General features: G+C 46.2%; 1 protein-coding gene across 2 annotated transcripts in view; it reads left to right on the top strand.

Annotated features, from left to right (window-relative positions):
* Nucleotides 1–16,748, top strand: part of LOC136620731 (cytochrome P450 2C5-like) — a 68,557-nt gene that overhangs the window by 18,696 nt on the left and 33,113 nt on the right. For both annotated transcript variants that reach the window (XM_066595679.1, XM_066595688.1), the window contains exons 5-6: nucleotides 1,399–1,559; nucleotides 9,750–9,926. In XM_066595679.1, the coding sequence (XP_066451776.1) occupies nucleotides 1,399–1,559; nucleotides 9,750–9,926 (338 nt within the window). The remainder of the gene's footprint in view (nucleotides 1–1,398; nucleotides 1,560–9,749; nucleotides 9,927–16,748) is intronic.

Here is a 16,748-nt window from a genome sequence, read left to right as displayed (position 1 = left end):
ATTTCTGTTCCAAAAGGTTAGCGATATGCAGGCGAGTAACCCCACTTGCCACAGTATAAGAATATAACTACAATGATGCTGCCCCTTATGTACAAAAAATAATTATTATAACATTGCCCCCTATGTACAAAAATAACTACTATAATACTGCTCCTAAGAATACAACTACTATAATGCTGCCCCTATATACAAGAATAAACTTCTATAATACTGCCCCCTATGTACAAGAATATAACTACCATAATACTACTCCTATGAACAAGAATAGAACTACTATAATACTGTTCCCTATGTACAAGAATAGAACTATTATAATGCTGCCTCCTATGTACCAGAATAATACTACTATATTACTACTCCTATGTACTGTGGTAATGTATTAGCAAGAGTGGCCTGCAGAGAGCTATAGATAGGCATTCTGGGAACTGATTAAAGAGTGGTAACACCTGTCGGTGTGGCAGGTTGTGAGATAAATGAATCAGTTCCTGCCACACTCAGGGGAGGAAAGGTGGCTGCTAGCCAGAGAAGCAGTGTGGAGACACTGCATCAGGAACTTGGAGCCTGAGGTCTAGTGTGGACAAGTCTGGGACTGTCACATTGAATCTGAAAGAGACCACCCTCTAGACACCCCAGGCAGGGTTCACGATGGTAACCCTAAGGATTGTTAACCCTGAATAATGAGCATTGTTTGATATGCTGCAAATGCTGGACTGTATTTACTTTGCTGTGCTGTGTGCAATAAATACTGGCACCAGTTTAAAAGAAATGCTGTCTCTGGAGCATCTGTCTACATGTGTGGTACCCATTCCCCGTCCATGAGGTCTTGTACTTAGTCTAACTATTTTCTTATACATTGTATAACTACTATAATACCGCTTCTATCTACAAGAATAGATCAACTATCATACTGTCCCTATGTACAAGAAAATAACTACTACAATTATTCTTAAGTAGAAGAATGTAACTATTATAAAACTGCCCTCTGTGTACAAGAAAAGAAATACTATCTATGTACAAGAATATAACTGCTATAATACTGTCATTATGTAGAATAATATATGTACTATCCTACTGCCACTGTGTACAAAAAAATGACTACTATAATACTGACTTTATGTAGAAGAATGTAGCTACTATAAAACTGCCCTCTATGTACAATAGAACTACTATAAAGCTGAGTGCTACATGCAAGAATAGAACTATTATTATTCTGCCCCCTATGTATGAGAATGGACAGAAACTACTAAAATCCTCTCTGCTTTATTTTTAATACATTGATCAAATTCTCCTCTTAAGGTCATGAACATATTTCTATTTTGTGTGCATTTGTAGACTGAGCAATAATTCTATTTTTTATCTTTTTTAACATTCTATTTACTTTTTGCTCACTTTATATAGGTGAACCTTTTGACAATACCTTGGTAATGCATGCTGCCATTGCTAATATAATTATATCTATATTACTTGGCCATCGCTTTGATTACAATGATCCAAAACTTCAGAGGATTATAACCACAATTAACAATATTGTCAGGATTCTTGGTAGCCCAATGGTCTTGGTGAGTTCATTGTTAGCTCTATGTTGTATTACTTTATAGTGTTGTAGATCAGAAGGAGTGGGAGTCACTGGCACCATAGGAAAGATAAATACTGTGTGCTCCAAAAGTTGTGGGTTTCACATTTTTTTTGTTGTAGAATTGGACAATATAGCCTTAGGGCTCAGTCACACGGGCGTTTTTCCACATGTCAAAAAATTTGCACTAGATCTATCCAATGCTTTTCTATAGCAGCGCTCACATTTGCGAATTATACATGTAGAACGACACCTGCGGCGCAAATTATAGGACACCGGGTGGCAGAACGCATGTAACTGCGTTCTGCGGCAAACCAGTGTTTTGTGTATGTGAAACCCCTGGATGCGACAGGCGCCAACCCCATTGAGCAGCGCCGACCCCATTGAGAACATATAAGGAAGATCATGATCCTCTGCCACAGCTGTCACAGCTGTGGCAGAGAAGAACGATGTTCTCCCATTGAATTCAATGGAGCCGGCAATACAGCCAGCTCCATTGAAAGCAATGGGCTGCCAGCAATCGCTGCAGTGATTTTCGTGAAAGGGCTTAAAATATAAGCCCTTCCCTGAAAACCATCCTAAAAATGTGTAAAAAATGTAAAAAAAATCTATACTCACCTCTCTGCAGCTGCCGGGGCTTAGCCAGGCTCAGCCGAATCTTCCCCTGCACTGCTCTGAGGAGTATTAAGCAGGCAGGGATGTAAAATCCCCACCTGCTGAATGAGCTGCCTCTGATTGGCTGAGCACTGCAACCAATCAGAGGCAGCTCTCAGCTATTGAATGACAGCTGAGAGCTACCTCAGATTAGTCCCTGCACTCAGTCAATCAGAGGCAGCACTCACCCATTCATGAATTCATGATGCCAGCTCCACTTAATTCAATGGGAAAACATCGCTCTCCTCTGCCACAACTATGACAGCTGTGGCAGAGGATTTCTTCATCTCAGCGGGGAGTCCCATTTTCTCTAGACACTGTGACAATGCTGTCACAGTGTCCAGTGACAATGGGACTCCCTTTGGAGATGAAGAAATCCTCTGCCACAGCTGTCACAGCTGTAGCAGAGGATCACAATGTTCTCTGTATTGTCAATGGGGCCGCCGCAGCTGCCTCTGGCCCCATTGGCCACAGGTGAAACCCCTGGATGTGACAGCATCCAGGGGTTCCACATCCAAGGAATCCCCTGTTGCAGTGTCTTTTTGAGCAGATAAGTGTTTTTTTCCGCCGTGACGCCCGCATCAGTCATGCAAATTTTTAACGCATAACTGATGCGTTCAAAAATTTGTGCGTCAAAACTCCTGTGTGACTGAGGCCTTAAGGTAATATCTATCCCCCTCTCCTTTTTTTAAATTGCGTGTTCCAGGCTTCTATAACTGTCAGCGAGGGGAAAACTCTACAAGTCATAGCTCAGGGCCATTAGACTTACTATGTGGAGATACAGGCAGATGTGACAAATGTACGAGAGTGAATCACAAAGTAATGCCTTCGTGTCTGTAACTTTATCTATTCAAGTGACTGTAAATGGCTTAAAATTATATTTTGTATGACTTCTTACTTGCCTAATATATGCTTTTCTCACAGTGATTAGAGCCATGTTTCTGAGGCTAAAACAAAGAGAGGTGGCTTGAGAGGTGTGCACCTGAAATCCATACTACTGAAGAATGTTTATGGCGATACTGGAATAGACGTTAGCAATGGGTGGCATTGGGTCAATTTTCAAGCAAGAGATACAGAAATTGCAAAACAATGAGTTGCTGTCTCTCAATATCACCGATGAGAGCCGATAAAATGCTGATATGTTGACTCGAGACAACAGATGCAGCACAGTTTATTTGGTAGTTGGCACCTCTCCAGGACTAAACCCCTTTACGCTCTTACTGGGTAATAAAGCTACTGGCATTCACAAGGCTCCTTACAAACTCCTGCAATGTATCACCATGGTTGCTCGTAGTGTAAAAAATCCCAACTCCATTTTGATCCACTCATTTAACATATCAATAGGATACATCTCTACGAGAAATTGACGGGCCATGCGTCTCAACATGGTGATCCAGTTTTTAAAAATGTGGGAACCATGGTTATCCTTTGTCAATGTACCAAACCTAGATTACTATATCCAACTTGAAAACCCCATATGTCCATAGCAAGAATAAACCAACATAATAATACTCTTTATTTGTATAGCGCAAACATATTCTGCAATGCTTACAAAGGCTGGGGCAATACAGAAAAACAAAAGTACAACATTTCAGAACCATAGTTACATGTAGTAATCAGTTGATGGAAACAATAGGGGTGAGGGTCCTGCTCCAACAAGCTTACATACTACAAGTAATGGGGTGATACAGAAGGTAAATGGGTTGGGGATGTGCGCAGTATGGCGAGTTGGAGAGTGAGGGGTGCTATACACAGACAATGGTCAGACATTAAGCCGTGTGATGGCAGGAACGGTGTGACTGCAGCCGGCAGTTGATGGTGGCTAGCAAGGATTGCAATCAGTAGGTCAGGGAGCATGTTATCAGGCAGCGAACAGAGGGGTTTGGTTTAGGAGATATGCTATGCCTCCCTGAAGAGTTGCATTTTTAGAGCACGCCTGAAGTTTTGTGAGTCATTGATTGCCCAGATAGCCTTTGGTAGTGCATTCCAGAGGACTGCTTCACAGAAGGGGAAACAAAAAATTAAAAACAATCACAGAAAATGGCCGTTACTTACTGGGTGAGGAGTACATATAGATGCATCCTCTCACCATGCAGGTAGTCAGCTACCTGCATGGTGAGAGGATGCATCTGTATGCAATCCTCACCCAGTAAGTAACGGCCATTTTCTGTGATTATTCCAGAGGACCGGTGCTGCTCTGGAGAAGTCTTGGAGGCAGGAATGAGAGTTTCAAATTAAAGGGGCACTCAGTCTGATTTTGTTAGCAGAGCGGAGGGCACAGACTGGATGATGGATTGAGATGAGGGAGGCAATGTAGTGTGGCACTGCGCTGTGGAGGGCTTTATGGATGAAGGTAGTGAGTTTAAATTGAGTTCTGTATTTAACAGGCAGCCAGGGCAGTGACTGGCACAGAGCAGAGGCATCCGAGTAGCGGCTGGACAGGAAGATGAGCCTGGCTGTCACATTCAGAATGGATTGGAGAGGGTAGAGTCTGGCGCAGGATCAGCAACAAGTTGCAATAATCGAGCCAAGAGTGGATGAGGGCAACAGTGAGCGTTTTTAGCGTGTCAGCGGTGAGAAAAAACGGATTTTGCTGTGTTCTTGTGGTGCAGCTGGCATGTTCGGGCCAGAGATTGGATGTAGGGGATAAAGGAGAGATCGGCGTTGAATATGACCCCAAGACAGCGGGTGTGTTTTCTGGCAGTTATGGAGGTGCCAAACACTGAGATGGAGATGTTAAGATAAAGTCGGTTAGAAAAGGGCGGAAACACCAGTAGGTCAGTTTTAGAGAGGTTTAGTTTTAGGTAGAAAGAGGACATAGTGTTAGAGACAGCAGACAGACAGTTGGTGATGTTTTGGAGGAAAGGTGGAGAAATGTCATGGGAAGAGGTGTATAGCTGGGTTTCGACAGGATAGAGGTGGAATTTAAGGCCAAATCTCCTGATGGTTTGTCCAATAGGGGCTGTGTAGATGGAGAAAAGAAGGGGGTCAAGGACTGAGCCCTGGGGGGGCTGAATGAGCGGTCTGATAGGTAGGAGGAGAACCAGGAGAGAGCAGTGTCCTTTGGGCTGATGGAGCGAAGCATGCTGAGGAGGAGTTTGTGATCAACAGTGTTGAATGCTGCGGAAAGGTCGGGGTGGATCAGTAGGGAGTAATCGCCCCTCAATTTGGCTGTCAGGAGGTCTTTTGACACCCTTGTAAGGGCAGTTTCTGTCAAGTGTAGGAGTCGGAAGCCGGAATATAGGGGTTGAGAAGAGAGTTCTCTGATAGGTGGCTTACAAGGCGGGAGTAAACCAGGCGTTCCAATAGTTTGGAGATGAAGGGGAGGTTAAAGATGGGTTGGTAGTTGGCAGCATCAGTCATGTCGAGAGTCAGCTTCTTTAGCAGTGAGGATATGATAGCGTGTTTGAAAGAAGAGGGAAAGATGCCAGAGGTCAGAGAGAGTGGAATACAGTGGTGAGATGGGAGATAACCACTGGGGAGAGGGACTGGAGGAGGTGTGAGGGGAGAGGGTCGCTAGCGCACGTGGTGAGGCGAGCAGAGGAAAGCAATTTGGAGACTTCTTTCTCTGTCGTTGGTCTGAGTACAGGCAGTGAGTTCTAGCTAGATGCAGTATTGATGAGACTAGCATTAGGGCTAATCTGAGATTGGGAAGTTATTTCCTGACAGATGTCATCAATTTTCTATTTGAAGTAGGTAGCCAGCTCTACAGCACTGAGATCTGTCAAGGGGAGCTGCAGTTTAGGGCTGAGAAGTGAGTGAAAAGTATCAAAGAGCCGTTTAGGGTTGTATGATAGTGAGGAGACGAGAGAGGTGTAATAAACTTGTTTGGCAAGGTGGAGGGCGAGGTTGTAGGTGCTAAGCATGAATTTGTAGTGGAGAAAGTCCTCGGACGCTTGCAACTTTCTCCACAGCCGTTCAGCACTTCTCGAGCACCACCAGATAAAGGGCATTTGAGGTGTGAGCCAGGGTTGCTCTAGCTCTAGGAGATCCCCCATAGTTCCACCTTTCTCTCTCTCCCTGCTCTGGGGGATTTCTTCAGCCCCACAGGAATGCAAGGCTGTTTCCATGTAAAAATGCTTTGCATCCAGGGATCTTAGAAGGTTTGCAAGAGCGATATCGCTCTTGCCAGTGTGCAGGAGCCAAGGAAACACACACACCAGAGAGGGGGGGTGAAGTGGCATGGAAGAGGGGAGCAAGAAGTGGCATGCAGATGGAAGGAGAGAGAAGCGGCATGGTGATGGAGGGAGTGAAGCCGCAAGGAGAGGGGAGAGTAAAGAGGTATGGAGAGGGGAGAGAGGAAAAAAAGCAGTATGGAGAGGGAAATGACATGGATGAGGGAGAGAATTGACATGAAAAGGGGGTAGAGAGAAGCAGCATGGAGAGGGGGAGAGAGAGAAGTGGCATGGAGATGGGGTAGAGAGAAACCACATGGAGAAAGTGGAAGAGAGAAGAAGCATGGAGACAGGGGGGAGGGAAGCAGCATGGGGAAGGGGATAGAGAGAAGCGGTAATGAGAGGGAGGAGAGAGAAGCAGCATGGAAAGGGGAGAGAGAGAAGTGGAATAGAGAGGTGGTAACGTGGCATTTAGAGGGGGGAGAGTGAAGCGGCATGGAAAGGGAGAGTGAAGCAGCCTGGTGAGGGGAGTGGGAGTGAAGCACTATGGTGGGGGGTGAGAGAGAAGTGGCATGGAGAGGAGTGAGAGAGAAGCGGTATAGAGAGGGGGGGGAGAGAAGCAGCATGGAGAGTGGGGGAAAGAGAAGCAGCATGGAAAGAGGGGAATGAAGAAGAGAGATAAAGGGAGTAGAGAGCAGTGGCATGGAAAGAGACAGGTGAAGGAGGGGGAGATTCACAACAAACATTCTCCCAAACATTTTATGCTCGCATAGCGAACATCTGCTCAATCTAGTTACATCAAATCTGTGAAGATAAGAAATAAAAAAAAAACTACCTATGGAAAACTACTTTACATGCCATGTGTCTTTTATGTAAATTAAACAATAATAAAAAATTACAATACTCTTTATTTACATAGTGACAACTTATTCTGCAGTGCTTTTGAGGCACATGGGGAACACAAACAATACAAAAATTACAAGAATTACAATAGTTACATGTGGTATTTAATTATTTGGACACAAAGGAGGTGGGGATTGATAACAGAAGGTACAGGGGCAGGAGGTGGAGCAAAGGAGAACACATCAATGCAACAATAACATGTGATATACAGTTTTTGGGACACAAAAGGGATGGGGGGTGTACAGGAGGGGCAGAAGGTATATTGTGGGACGGGGGACTAGATCAGGAGGTTTGGTATGCTTATATGTCTCTGCACTGAAGTTGCCACCAGGCATCATTACAGGAAGTTCTCTGAATGTATTGGAAAAAATAAAAACAGTGGTTGCAAGAGTCTACAAACCTTTTAGTTTTTTATTTTTTGTTTCTTTATGCCAAAGGTTCTACTGGGTCTTTCCACTGTGCAATTCACAGATATCAGTAAGTCGCAGTTCACATTATGTCTTGGCCAAGCATCGAATGGAACATACATGTTTTGATACAAAAAGTTATTGCTTGATCCATAGAATAATTTGTCAAATGTAGCTCAAATGTCCATGCTTTTGACTACATTTCACCCTTTTTTTATATTTCCATAAGTTAAACTTAAGAAAATGCAAGAATGGACACACACATGTCAACATACGGCTTCATGTTTAACCTATATGCAATAAAAACCTGTACAAGTACACTTAAATTGTATATACTTACATAGTTTTTTGCAAGCATGTTTAACGCCTTAATGACATGGCCTATTTTGGCGTTGAGGACCAAGCGATTTTTTGGTATTTTTCCATCTCCATTTTTCAAAAGCCATAACTTTTTTATTTTTCCGTGGACGCGGCCGTATAAGGGCTTGTTTTTTGCGTGGCGAGCTGTAGTTTTTATCGGTGCCACTTTTGGGTACATAGACAATATCGTAAAATTTTTTTATTTTTTTTTATGATAACAGAGAGAGAAAACGCATCAATTCTGCCATAGATTTCTTTTTCTTTTTTTTTTACAGCGTTAATCATGCAGCATAAATGACACACTAAATTTTTTCTGTGGGTCGGTACGGTTACAACGATACCAAAATTGTTATATATTTTTTTAGGTTTTTACACTTTTTTGCAATAAAACCCCCTTTTTTTTGGAAATCTTTTTTTCCTCTATAGCTGCATTCAAAGTCCTGTAACGTTTTAATTTTTCTATGTACGGAGCTTTATAAGGGCTTATTTTTTGCGAGACGAGCTGTAGTTTTTATTGGTACCATTTTGGGGAATGTACGGCTTTTTTGATCACTTTTATTGCATTTTTTGGGAGGAAAAATGCCAAAAATTAGCATGTTGCCTCTGTTTTTAGCGTTGTTTTTTACGCTTTTTATCGTACAAAATAAAAAGTGTTTTCAACTTTTTGTACACGTCGTTACGGACGCGTCAATACCAAATATGTGAGGTTTTAATTTTTTTTTCTCTTTTTTTATGCTAATATTAGAAGAAGCATAAAAAAGGGGTTTTTTTACATTTTTTTTAACATTTTTCTTTTTTTTTTACACTTTTCTTTTCTTTTTTATACTATTTGAGTCCCTCTGAGGGACTTACAACACTGTGCCTATGATCGCTGTTATAAGGCATGGCAGAGCTACTGCTCTGCCATGCCTTATCGCTTATACAGCGATTATAGGCATAGGCAATACAGGACGCCAGTGTCTGGCGTCCTGTTGCCATGGTGACAGGCCGGGCTCTAGCGATGACATCGCGAGTTCCGGCTGGAGACACAGAGGGAGCGCGATCCCTCTGTGAACTCTTTCCCTGCCGCGATCCACTTAGATCGCGGCAGGGAGGGTTTAACAGCGGGGGGCGCATCTCCGATGCCCCCCCGCTGTTGCAGCGGGACGCCGGCTGTGACTGACAGCCGCCTCCCGCTGCGGGATAGTGCTGGATCTTATGTGATCCTGCGCTACCTCCAGGACGTACCGGTACGTCCTGTTGCAGGAAGTACCAGGCTGCCAGGACGTACCGGTACGTCCTGGAGCGGGAAGGGGTTAACCATTATAGTAAATGAACATTAAATATATGATGTGATGTGAACAAGACCCTTACATACAGATGTCTTGGCTGAGAGGAGACTTAATAGCTGTCTACAAATATCTGAAGGGCTGTCACAGTGCAGAGGGATCAGCCCTATTCTCATTTGCAAATGGAAAGTCTAGAAGCAATGGGATGAAACTGAAAGCGAGGAGATACAAGTTAGATATTAGAAAAAAAGTTTCTGACAGTGAGGGTAATCAATGAGTGGAACAAGTTAACACGGGGGTGGTGAGTTCTTCTTTAATGAAATTGTTCAAACAAAGGCTGGACAAATATCTCTCTGGGATGATTTTGTGAATCCTGCAGTGAGCAGGGGGTTGGACCCGATGACCCTGGAGGTCCCTTTTAACACTACCATTCTATGATTCTATGATTCATTTATACTTTCCTTCACAGTTGTACAACGCATTTCCATCTCTGATGCGCTGGATTCCAGGAAGTCACCAAAGTATCCGGAAAAACACCAATGAAGTACAATCATTTATTAGAGAGATCTTCATGAAGCAGAGGGATCAGCTGGATATCAATGACCAGAGGAGTCTTATAGATTGTTTCTTGGTCAAAAAGAAGCAGGTGAGGTTATAAGACGGGGTGACTTATAAGACTTTTGGTTTTTCTTTAGCTGCTTATTTTATTGAATAGCCCATGACCAACTCTGAGCGGCCCTTACACCAGGCCCGCAGGGAAATAAAAAAACTTCATAATGCAGATATCACTGAGTATAGGGAAAGGTAGTGTTTCTACTTGTGGAGAGTACAAAGTAGTCCTAAGGGGCCCTTTACTATACAATGCTCCTCTGGAAAAATGATTATGCAAACGAATAGTAGAATGGTTCTGCAGTGCCACTTATTAAAATGTAGCTCATAAGAAGGGTTGTACAATCATATACCAACTTTCTTGATTAAAAAGGAGGAAAAAAGAAACTTACTTTGGAGGAGCTGGTATGGAATATATACATAGACCCCCCCCCCCCCCCCCCCCTTAGTGGTAGTAACCAAGGTTGAGGTTTTGGAAAGTTCAGAGAAGCCAGGTCCTTGATAGCTACTCTTCCTTACTTTATCCCAAACAAGACATACAGATTGACGAAAACATACAGCAGTCCACATGTTTCAGTGCTTTCAAGCACCTTTTTCAAGCCCCTCAGTATAAGAACAATTCCATACATTTATAAGAGTGATTGAATTACCTTTACTGCATGATACTACTCTCATCTTAAGCTTGGGAATATATAGAATAGTCTGTCATGTTCTAAAAACAACACAAACGATTCCTTTCCCTGGGCAGGACAAACAAAGTGTTTTGTTAATAGGAAAACTCATATCATACCTACTCAAAATATGAATGTAAACAATTTTAATCTATTCCTTTGTCCGAAAAAAAACTATGCCTATGAATAATGAATCATCCCCTGAAAAAATAGCTATGAGTTATCCCTCAAAAGTTTACTTGCATGTAAACCAACACACTCGAAACCTATAGCTAACTCAACCAGTAGCCCCAGTCTTACTGAGGATCACCGCCCTAGCAATCTGAAATCTGTTACACCATTGTGAGGGGCAAACACTCCTCAGCAACTTACTCTCCATTCAATAGAAGCCATACTTTTGAGATCTCCAACAGGATCTTCACCAACCTCTTTTTTTTTAGAAATGGGTCCCTCCTTGCCTCCAGACCTTTCAGTGTACCCTAGTCAGCCTTCAGAACCTCAACACTGCCTCAGTTCAGAAAAATTAACTCTACCTGAACGTGAGGACAAAATCCCCTCAACAACTGCTGATTTCACACAGAACCAGGATTACAACTTCCAAAATGAAGATGCCCGTTCCAGTTTCAAAGACAAAAATCACTCAATTCTACACACCTTCCAAGGCCTCCCCCAACAACCAAGGATGGTTCCACAAAGAAGAAGAGGGGGCAAGCACCTCCATGAAAAAAATCCAAACCAGCCAATATAACAAGGAAGTAACAGTAGAAGAAGAAAGAGGAGTAGTTATCTTCAACATGTCAAGTTATATTTTAAGGAGAAAGTAAATAGAAGTCTTGACAAAAGGCTTATCCTATAGCTCCTCGACACCTGCAAATTTATTTGACCTTTTTGTTGACCTGAATCATTTCTTTAAAAAACTTGCATTATGTCATTTTGCCATCAACCAATTAACAGATCCCCTCAAAGTAACCCATCCTACAATTTCCAAATCCTACTGGACCCTCAACCTATAGATGCTATGGAACCTATCCCTGCTAATTTAAGGCCTCGAGCAATTTTTACCCTACTGAGAACAAAGGTAACTCTATAGAAACCTTTTACCAAAGGGTACTGCATGATCTGACAGAATGTGTAAACCTGGGGGTAGCAATAATTATAAATACAGGACAGGAATCAGAAAAAAACTTTGACAAACTTAGCAAATAATAGTTATTAAAAAGGCGGATAAAGGTGTAGCCACGGTGATTATGGATACAAAATTCAACAAAGAAGAAGCTCTAAGAATATTGGAAGACCATCATTACTATATAAAAAAGGGAAAAGAATAGAGATGAGCGAGCACCAAAATGCTCGGGTGCTCGTTACTCGAGACGAACTTTTCGCGATGCTCGAGGGTTCGTTTCGAATAACGAACCCCATTGAAGTCAATGGGCGACCCGAGCATTTTTGTATGTCACGGATGCTCGCTAAGGTTTTCGTTTGTGAAAATCTGGGCAATTCAAGAAAGTGATGGGAATGACACAGCAACAGATAGGGCAGGCGAGGGGCTACATGCAGGGCTGCATCTCAAGTTCCCAGGTCCCACTATTAAGCCACAATAGCGGCAAGAGTGGGCCCCCCCTCCCAACAACTTTTACTTCTGAAAAGCCCTCATTAGCAATGCATACCTTAGCTAAGCACCACACTACCTCCAACAAAGCACAATCACTGCCTGCATGACACTCCGCTGCCACTTCTCCTGGGTAATATGCTGCCCAACCCCCCCCCCCCCACGACCCAGTGTCCACAGCGCACACCAAACTGTCCCTGCCCAGCCTTCAGCTGCCCTCATGCCATGCCACCCTCATGTCTATTTATAAGTGCGTCTGCCAGAGGAACCGCAGGCACACACTGCAGAGGGTTGGCACGGCTAGGCAGCGACCCTCTTTAAAAGGGGCGGGGCGATAGTCCACAATGCTGTACAGAAGCAATGAGAAATCCAATCCTGTGCCACCTCCATCTGGAGCTGCACACGTGGGCATAGCAATGGGGAACCTATGTGCCACACACTATTCATTCTGTCAAGGTGTCTGCATGCCCCAGTCAGACCTCGTTTTTTTATAAATAGTCACAGGCAGGTACAACTCCGCAATGGGAATTCCGTGTGCACCCACAGCATGGGTGGCTCCCTGGAACCCACCAGCTGTACATAAATGTATCCCATTGCAGTGCCCTGGACAGCAGAGCTAACGTCAGATTAAATGCAGGTGGGCTTCGGCCCACACTGCATGCCCCAACCTGACCGGGGTTTTTAATTCATAGACACAGGCAGGTACAACTCCCTATTGTGAAGTCCCTGTGGACCGACAGCATGGGTGGGTGCCAGGAAGCCACCGGCGGTACATAAATATATCCCATTGCATTGCCCATCACAGCTGAGGTAATGTCATGTTGAATGCAGGTGGGCTTCGGCCCACACTGCATGCCCCAGTCAGACTGGGGTTCTTTAGAAGTGGACACATGTAGTTACAACTCCGTGTGGACCGACAGCATGGGTGGGTGCCAGGAAGCCACCGGCGGTACATAAATAAATCCCATTGCAGTGCCCATCACAGCTGAGGTAATGTCATGTTTAATGCAGGTGGGCTTCGGCCCACACTGCATGCCCCAGTCAGACTAGGGTTCTTTAGAAGTGGACACATGCAGCTACAACTCCCTGTGGACCCACAGCATGGGTGGCTCCCTGGAACCCACCGGCGGTACATAAATATATCCCATTGCATTGCCCATCACAGCTGAGGTAATGTCATGTTTAATGCAGGTGGGCTTCGGCCCACACTGCATGCCCCAGTCAGACTGGGGTTCTTTAGAAGTGGACACATGCAGTTACAACTCCCTGTGGACCCACAGCATGGGTGGCTCCCTGGAACCCACCGGCGGTACATAAATATATCCCATTGCAGTGCCCAACACAGCTGATGTAACGTCAGCTGTAATGCAGGTGGGCTAAAAATTAATTGGATTACACTGTAGGCGAGGGCCCCAAAAAATTGGTGTACCAACAGTACTAATGTACCTGAGAAAAATTGCCCATGCCCAACCAAGAGGGCAGGTGAAACCCATTAATCGCTTTGGTTAATGTGGCTTAATTGATAACTAGGCCTGGAGGCAGCCCATTAAAAATAAAAATTGGTTGAGGTGAAAGTTTCAACGCTTTAATGAGCATTGAAACGTATAAAAATTGTTTAAAAAATTATATGACTGAGCCTTGTGGGCTTAAGAAAAATTGCCCGTTCGGCATGATTATGTGAGGTTTCAGGAGGAGGAGCAGGAGGAGGAGGAGGAGGAGGAATATTATACACAGATTGATGAAGCAAAAAGGTCCCCGTTTTGGATGGTGATAGAGAACGATGCTTCCATCCACGGGTGCAGCCTACGTATTGTTTAGGTATCGCTGCTGTCCGCTGGTGGAGAAGAGAAGTCTGGGGAAATCCAGGCTTTGTTCATCTTGATGAGTGTAAGCCTGTCGGCACTGTCGGTTGACAGGTGGGTACGCTTATCCGTGATGATTCCCCCAGCCACACTAAACACACTCTCTGACAAGACGCTAGCCGCAGGACAAGCAAGCACCTACAGGGCATACAGCGCGAGTTCAGGCCACGTGTCCAGCTTCGATACCCAGTAGTTGTAGGGGGCAGAGGCGTCACCGAGGACGGTCGTGCGATCGGCTACGTACTCCTTCACCATCCTTTTACAGTGCTCCCGCCAACTCAGCCTTGACTGGGGACCGGTGACACAGTCTTGCTGGGGAGCCAGAAAGCTGGCAAAGGCCTTGGATATTGGTCCCCTGCCTGCGCTGTACATGCTGCCTGATCTCTGCGCCTCCCCTGCTACCTGGGCCGCGGAAATGCGCCTTCGGCCACTAGCGCTGTCGGATGGGAAGTTTACCATCAGTTTGTCCACCAGTGCCCTGTGGTATAGCATCATTCTCGAACCCCTTTCCTCTTAGGGAATGAGAGTGGGAAGGTTCTCCTTATAGCGTGGGTCGAGCGGTGTGTACACCCAGTAATCCGTAGTGGCCAGAATGCGTGTAACGCGAGGGTCACGAGAAAGGCATCCTAACATGAAGTCAGCCATGTGTGCCAGGGTACCTGTACGCAACACATGGCTGTCCTCACTCGGAAGATCACTTTCAGGATCCTCCTCCTCCTCCTCCTCTGGCCATACACGCTGAAAGGATGACAGGCAAGCAGCATGTGTACCCTCAGCAGTGGGCCAAGCTGTCTCTTCCCCCTCCTCCTCATGCTCCTCCCCCTCCTCCTCATGCTCCTCCCCCTCCTCCTCCTCCTCCTCAATGCGCTGAGATATAGACATGAGGGTGCTCTGACTATCCAGCGACATACTGTCTTCCCCCGTCTCTGTTTCCGAGTGCAAAGCGTCTGCCTTTATGCTTTGCAGCAAACTTCTCAAGAGGCATAGCAGAGGAATGGTGACGCTAATGATTGCAGCATCCCCACTCAGCATCTGGGTAGACTCCTCAAAGTTTCCAAGGACCTGGCAGATGGCTGCCAACCAGGCCCACTCTTCTGTAAATAATTGAGGAGGCTGACTCCCACTACGCCGCCCATGTTGAAGTTGGTATTCCGCAATAGCTCTACGCTGCTCATAGAGCCTGGCCAACATGTGGAGCGTAGAGTTCCACTGTGTGGGCACGTCGCACAGCAGTCGGTGCACTGGCAGATGAAACCGATGTTGCAGGGTCCGCAGGGTGGCAGCGTCCGTCTTGGAGTTGCGGAAATGTGCGCTGACGCGGCGCACCTTTCCGAGCAGGTATGACAAGTGTGGGTAGCTTCTCAGAAAGCGCTGAACCACCAAATTAAAGACATGGGCCAGGCATGGCACGTGCGTGAGGCTGCCGAGCTGCAGAGCCGCCACCAGGTTATGGCCGTTGTCACACACGACCATGCCCGGTTGGAGGCTCAGCGGCGCAAGCCAGCGGTTGGTCTGCTCTGTCAGACCCTGCAGCAGTACGTGGGCCGTGTGCCTCTTATCTCCTAAGCTGAGTAGTTTCAGCACGGCCTGCTGACGCTTGCCCACCGCTGTGCTGCCACGCCGCGCGATACCAACTGCTAGCAACGTGCTACTGCTGACACATCTTGATTGCGAGACAGAGGTTGCGTAGGAGGTGGAGGAAGGTGGTTTAGTGGAGGAAGCATACACCGCCGCAGATATCACCACCGAGCTGGGGCCCGCAATTCTGGGGGTGGGTAGGACGTGAGCGGTCCCAGGCTCTGACTCTGTCCCAGCCTCCACTAAATTCACCCAATGTGCCGTCAGGGAGATGTAGTGGCCCTGCCCACCTGTGCTTGTCCACGTGTCTGTTGTTAAGTGGACCTTGGCAGTAACCGCGTTGGTGAGGGCACGTACAATGTTGCAGGAGACGTGGTCGTGCAGGCCTGGGACGGCACATCGGGAAAAGTAGTGGCGACTGGGAACCAATTGCGCGGGGCCGCCGCCGCCCTCATGCTTTTGAAAGCCTCCGTTTCCACAAGCCTATACGGCAGCATCTCCAGGCTGATCAATTTGGCAATGTGCACGTTTAACGCTTGAGCGTGCGGGTGCGTGGCGGCGTACTTGCACTTGCGCTCAAACAGTGGCGCTAGCGACGTCTGGACGCTGCGCTGAGAGACATTGCTGGATGGGGCCGAGGACAACGGAGGTGAGGGTGTGGGTGCAGGCCAGGAGACGGTAGTGCCTGTGTCCTCAGAGGGGGGTTGGATCTCAGTGGCAGGTTGGGGCACAGGGGGAGAGGCAGTGGTGCAAACCGGAGGCGGTGAACGGCCTTCGTCCCACCTTGTGGGGTACTTGGCCATCATATGCCTGCGCATGCTGGTGGTGGTGCCTCCCCAGCTGATCTTGGCGCGACAAAGGTTGCACACCACTGTTCGTCGGTCGTCAGGCGTCTCTGTGAAAAACTGCCACACCGTAGAGCACCTTGACCTGTGCAGGGTGGCATGGCGCGAGGGGGCGCTTTGGGAAACAGTTGGTGGATTATTCGGTCTGGCCCTGCCTCTACCCCGGGCCACCGCACTGGCTCGGCCTGTGCCCACACCCTGAATTGGGCCTCCGCGTCCTCGCCCGCGTCCACGTCCTCTAGGCCTACCCCTACCCCTCAGCATGCTGTATTACCAGTAGTGCAGAAACAGAAC

Source organism: Eleutherodactylus coqui, chromosome 1, assembly GCF_035609145.1.
Source record: "Eleutherodactylus coqui strain aEleCoq1 chromosome 1, aEleCoq1.hap1, whole genome shotgun sequence".
Classification (NCBI taxonomy): domain Eukaryota; kingdom Metazoa; phylum Chordata; class Amphibia; order Anura; family Eleutherodactylidae; genus Eleutherodactylus; species Eleutherodactylus coqui.
Note: the sequence above shows the minus strand (reverse complement) of the source record. Positions and strands in the feature narration are given on the sequence as shown.